The sequence below is a fragment of the Cyprinodon variegatus genome, unplaced genomic scaffold (assembly GCF_000732505.1).
Source record: "Cyprinodon variegatus isolate N-32 unplaced genomic scaffold, C_variegatus-1.0 Scaffold754, whole genome shotgun sequence".
Classification (NCBI taxonomy): Eukaryota; Metazoa; Chordata; class Actinopteri; order Cyprinodontiformes; family Cyprinodontidae; genus Cyprinodon; species Cyprinodon variegatus.
Window position 1 is genome coordinate 157,073 of NW_015151207.1, and position 9,208 is coordinate 166,280.

Consider the following 9,208-nt stretch of genomic DNA (forward strand, 5'->3'; position numbering starts at 1 on the left):
TGGTCAAGCTGCCAATAACCCTATGCATCTAACTTGTGTATTAAGTTGAATATCACTGCAGTGAGAACAGTCTGTGCAACATCACTTTTTTGTGTTTTTTTTATTAAAAATCAGTGAAGAGTGAAATATTTTGACCATGGGGGAAAAGCACCACTAAAAGCTTTTGGACAACTACAGCCAAAGATTTACCCTCCCACGACCTCCCGTCTTTAACTCAGCAGAAGCAGCAGCCAGAGATACTAAAGAGTGCCTTTTTAACACAGAGGGTCTAAAGGGATATGAAATAAAGAAGCAGGGAGCAGAAATAAGACTGTATGTGATTAGGGCAATAAGGGCTGTAAATCCCAGGAGGTGTTCCAACCGACATTGGCTGAACAAACACCTTTGACCAAAGAGCAACGGACAGATGAATCTAAAAAGGCAGAGAAGACTCAACCAACAGCATGGGCGGTACATGTCATGCCTTGATAAAATGGAAATAAAGTGGCTCTGGTTTCCTCACCATGTTTGGAAAAAAAAAATTTTTGATGAAGGGATGAACAAGGATATTCTTTCTGCTTCATAATTGAGTCTTAAGGCACAACAAACCATGTCTGGTTTACTCATCAGGGAGGAAAGATTAGTCAAAAGAATAAACGGAACGAACAGCAAAATGGAAAAAAAGATCCATTAAAATATATATTTGATATTTAAAGTTTGGCACAAAAATATTTAGATACATGTTCTAACTTAACTTTTTTTTTTCGAACTGGAACCATTTTAACATTTTGAACCAGCCAGGGTCCTGACTCGAATCTTATGGAGAATCAGAGACTAAGGATTATGGTGACAGGAAGGAGACCTTCCAGCCTTAAAGACATGGAGCTTCCTAAAGCAAACTGATGATTAACAGTCATACTTATAGCTGTGTGGTTAAGTCTGTGTTTCAAGACAGAACCTTTTATTGGACAAACATAACGGGAATTGTAATAAATAAACACCCTCCCCAAAATCTCAACTGACCAAATTCATGTGTGCCTGTTGAACGCCGGCTAAATCTGCATCCATCTTGACTTTTAAAAGTCTTTGGATCATCTCACGATACCTCTTGACATCCACCAGAGGGCTCAGACTCAACCTGCTCCTCTCCACGTTCTGCTGCCACACCTCCCGTGTACACCCAACAAGCTCCTGTGCAGAACCAGTCTCAGGGATTCCCCCATGTCCAGTGTGTGCCTCATTTCTCTCCTCTTCAGCTTTCCCACACAGAAGTGATGATAAGCCCTCTCTGAGTGACAGCACCTCTTTTTCTAGAGCGGAGGCAAATTCTTGAGCTGTACTTTGACTCCTTGTGAAGTTGACAGGTCGGATGAAGCAGGATTCAGGGAGGAATGTCAGCATGGAGTCTAAGAACTGGAGCATTTGTAATTGGCTGCAAGGGAAAAGTAGAACAACATTTTGTAAGTTAAAATACAATCAACGCTAAAACAGAGTTTTTAAAATATACTTAGTCCTTTAATTCTTTTTTTTTTTTTTTCCCCATTTGTCAAAGACACCTTAGTATCTATTAGCCGGTTTTGTAATTTTAACAGCCCAGCTTGCCAGAGCACCGAAGTCTCTTTGATATTCCAGGGAATATCTCAGATGTACACCTTAGCCAACTTCAAAGGGTTGTCATCTTGGAACGTGTTTATGGAAATTTAGCAAAGCAAAGCTATTCGTCTCTATGCGTTCACTAACACTGCATAATTTAATACTACATGTAGTCATATTGCAGTTGACAAGAAAATATTCTGAATCTCTACTCTGGATATGAAATGGCTTTAAATCACATTATCAGGATTTTTGTAACTTAAACCATGCAAACCAATAAATATTGGTATCTTTATCCGCTATGTTTCACTGGATTTTATATGATAGACACAACGTAACTTTTAAAAAAATGAGGTGAAAGCAAAATGTGCAACCTTCAATACAAAGCAAGAGTTCTCCTGCAGGTAACTTGATATCAGTGAAAACCTTAGAGGTTTGTTAGAGATTACAAGAGAACAAAAATATAAAGATGAAGAGACACACCAGTCTGGTCAAGATTAATATTCTGGGCTGGTAGAACAAGGTTTATGTTATAAAACAATATCCAAAGCTTGGAAAGACAAAGGCACAACTGAAAACTTAAGACATGCCAATCCAAGTAATCATGGTAACTCTAGAGGAGCAGCAGAAACCCACAGCTCAGGTAGGAGGATCAGTCAAGAGGACAAATACTCTGGACCCATAAACTTGGCCCTGACAATGAATGGAAAACTAGAAACTCATAAAATATTTTGGCAGAAACTATTTTGGGCAAAGGGCAGACCTACAGAACAATACACTCTGGACTGGAGGGATTAAAACTGTAATTTTTCTACCAACATGAAAAATCCTATCTGTGGCAAAAGCAGATTGCATCCCATTGAAGACACCGACCTGATGGCATCAAAATGTTGGTTAGCTGTGTGAAAGGGAAGAGCTTATTATAACATGGATGGAGATGATTACAGGACCATCCAAGAAGAAAACATGTTTAACTGTTAAAGCTTTGCATAAAAGATTAGCAGGACAATCCTTTAGATAATGGTTAAAATCAAAGCATACTCATGTATTAAAATGGCTCCAAACCTACATCCAACTGAAAGGCCTTACCATAGTGTTAGCATTTAAGTTATTTTGCAAATTAACTGAAAAATGTCTCTCGATGTGCAAAGCTCGTACAGATATACAGGATTCAGCTATAACTCTTTCAAACGGTTGAACTGCAAAGAAAGGCGTTTACAATCACATTCAGTTCCACGTCAACTTTAATTAGAAGTTTAGCCCACAAAATCTCATTAAATTACTTTTATGCCTCGATTTGACAAACTATATATAAAAAGTGGAAAGAATAGTTTGCAAGAAACTGTGTGTCAGTCAGAGGGCAGCACTGCTGCTAACCTAATGGTATCAATCAGTGGAAATGGTTTACCTGGAGTGGATGGACAAATCCCCTTGGAAAGGGTTCATCTGGTACCAGCGGAGCAGCATTGGAACAGAAGGCCCTGGAGAATCTAAAAGTAGATACTCAGGGCTTACTTCTATCTTTTTAAAGTTCTCTCTCCTCCGAATCCAGCCATCTATGTCACCCAAACTATAATCTGGAGAGTCTATATGCAAGACCCAGTGATCCAGCACTGTCAAAAGACTCAAAAGGTCTTCTCTAACCTCATCTATAAAGAGAAAATGAAAGAAGAAAATGAGACACAATACAAGTTTATAGAATGATTTTCAAGTATATCTGATTTTACCTGTTTTGACTTGAGGGTTTTGTAGCAGAGGCTTCAGGCAAAGATCATGGATATCTACAGAAATGTCGCCACAATGCAGTACAGCTGTTGTCGGGTTGCTCCTGGGGAAAAGAGCCTCTCCTTTCTTGTAATGAAGCATGGCATGGCACTTGACACTGCCAGAGGTCAGCAGAGGTGTCAGCTTGGTTGCTGCAGTCACAGCCAGTCTACACACATTCAGATCATTGCTGGCGAGGTGCTGCTTGCTCCTTTTGGCTGCAGGCTCTAAGAATATGTTGCTAGACGATGAGGAGGAGAGAGTTGGTGTTGAGGGGCTGAGCGCAGGCAGCCAGAACACTTGGCTACGGGTCTGGATTACCGCAGGCATCAGGCTCTGGCCTGGCTCTGTCAGGAGGGATAAGCTCACACCGCTTGCCAGACTGGAACAAAAATAACACCATCATGAACAATCAGATATCACACAGATAGCATGTGATCAAACTGGGAATTAAACACAAAACTAGTGTGTGTGTGTTTGTGAAAACAGGGCAGCTGGTGTACTGATTAAACACCAACAAGCTGGTGAAGTTACATCAGCTGGAAAAACTAGCGATGAAAACAAAAGTGCTCGAGCGCCGGAGGCAGTATTGTCATGGGGAGCTTTTCTCCATGTGTTCTCAACACAACATGGCAATGTGGAAGAGGGAATCAGATTATCAACCTGCATCTGATGGGATGTCTAGAAAACAGTCAACCCAGGGAAATACTCTCCGACTACAGGTGTTTCTAAACAATTTAAAATACCATTGAAAAGTATAATCTTAGAAAATATTACTGCACCATAATGCTATTGTACAGTAGCAAAGTATAAAAGAGTAATGGTATATCCTTTATCTTAATTCATTACTCACAGAGCTATATATTGAACAGTTTAGTTTGGTTCATTTTGAGAATTACTTCAAACGACTAATGAAAATGCTAAATTGAGTATATTTGAAATATCACACAAGCTCAACAGTTATAAGGAAATATATCTGATAAAAATAAATCAACAAAGATTGTTGGAGATCATAAAAGATTCTCACGCAAACCCTAATCCTGAGTTTGTGCTCCCTAGATGTTCATTCAGAGGCCCTGAGATCCACAGATCCAACAAAACATCGCCTACAACTCATGCTATTAGGCTATTCCTGAACCACTGACAAAGTCAGGAGCATCTAATCCAGGCCCAGGTGGAAAATGGACTGGACTATTCGCCTGTGATTAAATGCTCTCATTAGATCTCATAAATGGATAATGTTTATCCTTGATCTCTTCTTCATTGTTAAATCATGAGCACTAACTAATTAGAGATACACAATCCAATACCTGACTCCAATATCAGCTCCAATATTGACTAAAAACCTGGATTGGAGATCAGCAATTTGATATGGGATATCAGGGGTCCAATCCAGTAGCCTGACGTAGTCCTACTCAATTCTAGTCAGAATATGAGTCTGATACTGCTCCATAGAGCTGTGATTATGGGGCATGTTTCAAACGAACCAGGAAAAAAAATGCCTCTGCACTCAATTGGATAGACCTACAACCAATAAGAGCAACGGAGTGCGTGACGTATGTTAAGCGATGCATAGTTGTTGTCAACAAAAATCAAAGCGTGCAGTTGCACGCCTAGAATAAGAAGATGAGCCTTGATCGCGTTTCTCTGTTCCTCTCTTAAAATTAATTTGCTGTCGATATCTTCTAGAACAGACCTAATAGCAGAATCTACACACCTCAACTCTCCAGCGGCAGCCATTGTTGTTGTCACCCATGCGCGCTTTGGTCACGTGGTTGATTACATTACTGTTGATCATCTGTCCATCATTGTATAAAGCCCGCCCTGACAATTTGAGTGGCCCGCCAGATATTGTGCGAGCATACTCGCTCTACTACTGAGCAATGCCAGACCGAACTTCCCGACCTCAAACGTTGTGGGTGGGACTAAGTTCGGAATGGCAGTCAGGCTACCAATCCAGTGCACTTTACATGAAATTGTTATTTATTTCTTCTTGTTGCTAATTTGTTAGTAAATAATATAAACTACATACATTTGTGTTAATTTACCTTTTTCTTCACTAACATAGTGAAATATGTTAGGATAATTATCATCGTAGATGTGTGAGTTTATTACACTTTGGTATTGGCTGTCTGTTGCATGTCAGAACTGAGGTTTTCCACAAAACTTAATCTAATTAGGACAGATCCTCTGTCTGGACATACAGATATAATCTTCATTCTGTATGTGGCAAAGATTTGGAAATGGAATGAGAGCGGTGTCTTCAGCTAAGAACAAAGTGTAATATTTTGATAAGGCTGGAGCCATGGATGTCTAATATCTGCTAACGTGTATGATGTAAAATATGATGATGTTTCATTTAATCTTTAGGATCGCATTAGAGTCTGATTAAGAACAGGATGAATCACACTTCGAGCTGGAACTGTACAAAGCGATACCATTTCTTACGCATATGGGCAAGATACCCTCAGGAGCTCAGCAGATTAACTAGGTCAAATTTTTTATAAACAAGGCTGGAGAGTTAAAAACAAGTCCAGTGTGAACTGATCCTGGGTTTTCAGCCTCCAGTTTTTATCCATTTTTATTTTTATCTGTGTATATAATGCCGTTTAGAAAACTGCCTAGGCACACGCTGATTAATTTGCATCCCTAATCATTACTAACACTTATCTTTTCACTATTCATCTGGTCCTCACTTTCTTTGCATGACTTACTAAATTCTACAAATTTTCATGAATGAAATGATTCATTATTGACTAATTGATGAACTGTTTGATTGCCTTTCCTGGTAACAAACCTGAGAGGTCATTTACTTTTGCCCCGCTCATAGATAGCGACAATGAGGTTGTCAGTGGGCAGGCATGATAATTCGGAGGCAAAGTTCAGGAGAATAGGCAGGTTGTTTCGCTTACATTTTTTTTGGTTTTTGTAACAATCCTTAAATGGTCTTTTTTTTTCTTCCAGGACAGGCTGGAAAAGTCTCTTACTTCACTGTATTTTGTTTAAGGTGTGCATTAACCCTTTTTTTCTCAGCAGGTGCAGAATTACTGGCAAATGAAATGAACTGATTTGCTGAGAGCAGCCAGAGACAGAGGGGTTCAGATGGTTGAAACCCTTTTGATAAGAGGATTTGAATAGATTCTGACTGACCTGGTTAATAACTGGACTGGATCTGAATAATTGATTAGGAAATCAGAGAGATGGTGTAAAAACGCAGCATGCCAAAAGCATATGCTCAGCCCAGGTATCCGTATCTGATTGAATCATAAAGAACTGGACCGGTGCATCTCTAATACTAACTTTAACGGATTTAATAAAAACTCACAGGGCTCCTGTGACCTCCTGGATGAAAATGGCATCTTCTCTTAAAATTTCTTTTAAGAACAGATGCAATTGGGACCTTATGTGTTACTTTTTATTTTTAAAACAAAATAAATTTGAAAACAGTGTTTTGTATTTTTACTTCAGTGTGACATAGAGGCAAAATTAGAAGGGAAAAAGCACTTTTTCAGGGCAATGTAAGAGTTTTTTTTATATTTTTGAATCTAACTAATAAAACAAATTCATATTCTCAAAAAAATATTATACATTATGAATTTCAGTAGTTTTATCATAGTTTTGTAAAAATTATAACACTTTAAGTCAGACAGTAGTGCTTTGTGAATGTATGCTTTTCAGACTACAAAACAAAATACATGATATATCTGATATGCATGATGATGAAAAAATAAATATATATATTTACATGTCACTTTCAGCATTTAGAATCAATCCAACAACCAGTTGGTCATCAGCGATGCGGTGCCAGAGCTTGTCAATTTTGGGTTTGGAGGTCGGCGCTGGTGTTTCATGCATCCTGTCATCCAGGGTCTTATCGTTGGACTCCTCCTCATCACTGTCCCAAAGGGCAACAAGCCCTTCCTGGAAAGAGAGCACAGAGACCATAATCAGCAATGACAAATGTGCGTTGCCACTGGCAGCAGCAGCAATTTATGTCAAACATTTCAATTTGCTTTTCAGGCTCAATCCCAACAGATGCTTCTATCTAAAATTAAAGAGTACTGCTGCAAGACTTTTTGGCTGACACAAAGCTAGATGCTTCTATACAGTGTTTAATTAGCTTATATTTCATAATGATTAATGTTGATGGGTACATACTGGAAACGCTACGTGATTAAAGCCTTGAATATGCCAGTGTAGTAAAGCTTATTATTACATTCTACAGACGACTACAATCAGCTGTTTCAGAAATTTAAAATCCACAATCCATGCTTTCATTAGCTGTTTAAAAAGAAGAAAATGTAATCTGGGAAAATCCATTCAGCTGACTAGCATGGTTTAAGAACTTCATTCTACTTTCAAACTAACATGGTCATATTAAAGCATTTTGGTAGGACATTACATTTAGTTTTTTTTTTTCCTGTCCTCTTTTGTCAATATAGTTCTGGGAATAGATGTTCTAGACTAAGAATGATACCTGAACAGATTTGCTCTCACAAGCAGACCATTATGATTGTTGACATAAGGTTCCATTTGATACTCTTAAATGAAACTTTATTGAAAACTATTTGGGGAGTAAAATTGAATACAACGGACAAAGAGATGGAAAGAGGTGAGAAAGAGAGAGGGGATAAGAACTAAGGGAAGAGAGAAAGAGAGAGAAAAGAGTGCATGAAAAGAGTGAAAATAAAACAAAACAGCAAAAATAGACAACACAGAAGATATGCAATAACTCCCTGAAGTCCGGTTTCACACCTGTAGGAGATGAGAGGGAAAGAAAACAGAGAACATAACTGCAAAAAGAGGACAACAGACAACCAAGATAAAAATAAAAAAAGATCCAAGAGCAGCGGGTATCCCTTAGATATCCATATGTATGGAAGGCAAAACCTATGTTGATTACAAATATTATTCCGGGAGGTATATATCTGTAGCTGCAGCTCCGTAAACACCTGGAATCAAACTCTCGTGGTAAGAATGCATGGACATATTGTATAAAGAATTTACAAAGCTACTCAAGAAGGAAAATATGCTTAATAGCAGGTGTGGGTGGCCCTAGACTAGTCCTACATGGCCCAGCACCGACAAAGAGGCGATTAAGCAGATACATTTGTAAAATTTGTGGTAATGTGTGAAAAATATTCCCACATTACCACTAAGTTTAGAAATGTACAGCAGAAAAAGTAAGTATTGAACATGCCACTGTGTCATTTACCTTTTTCTTGGGTAAATATATTTCTAGAGGTGCATTCACCTTGTCAGTGCAAAATAATATCAGCTGGTTCAATCCCAAATGATGCCCTATAAAAGGTGTCTCTGGTATCACACAAGAAACATCAAATGTAGGTACAAGTAAGGAGCTTTCTCAAGACCTTCACAACCTTTTCGTCGCAAATGATGATGGCATTGGTTACAGAAGGATTTCTAAACTTCTGTATGGTCCAGTAAGCACTGCTGGGGTCATAATCCAGGGGTGAAAATAAAATTTCACCACAAACCGACCTTGACCAGGCGTATTGAAAGATTTCTGAAAGAGTAAAAATTATGATCAGAAGAGCTGTTCAAGAGCAAAAGACCACGTTTGAAGACCTGGAATTAGCAGGTACGATTGTTTTTAATAAAACAATAAGTAATGCACTCAATAGCCTGGATATAGGCTCAACTCCACTGGTAAAGCAAAAGCATGTTAAAGCTTGTTTAAAATTTGCTGTACAAACATTTAGACAATCCTGTGAAATAGTGGAGAATATAGTCTGGTCAGATGTGACCAAAGTTGAACTCTTTGGATGCCATAGTACAAATCATGTTTGGAGATCAAATGACACTAGCCTGGGTGCCATTCCGAACTTAGTCCCGCCCACAAGGTTTGAGG

General features: G+C 38.6%; 1 protein-coding gene across 1 annotated transcript in view; it reads right to left on the minus strand.

Moving 5' to 3' along the window:
- Positions 1-521: 521 nt before the first annotated feature.
- Positions 522-9,208, minus strand: part of fancb (Fanconi anemia complementation group B) — a 17,013-nt gene continuing 8,326 nt past the window's right edge. The window contains exons 5-8 of the mRNA XM_015395711.1: positions 7,082-7,257; positions 3,300-3,718; positions 2,981-3,221; positions 522-1,411 (exon numbers count right to left, since the gene is read on the minus strand). Of these exons, the coding sequence (XP_015251197.1) occupies positions 994-1,411; positions 2,981-3,221; positions 3,300-3,718; positions 7,082-7,257 (1,254 nt within the window). The 3' untranslated portion in view covers positions 522-993. The remainder of the gene's footprint in view (positions 1,412-2,980; positions 3,222-3,299; positions 3,719-7,081; positions 7,258-9,208) is intronic.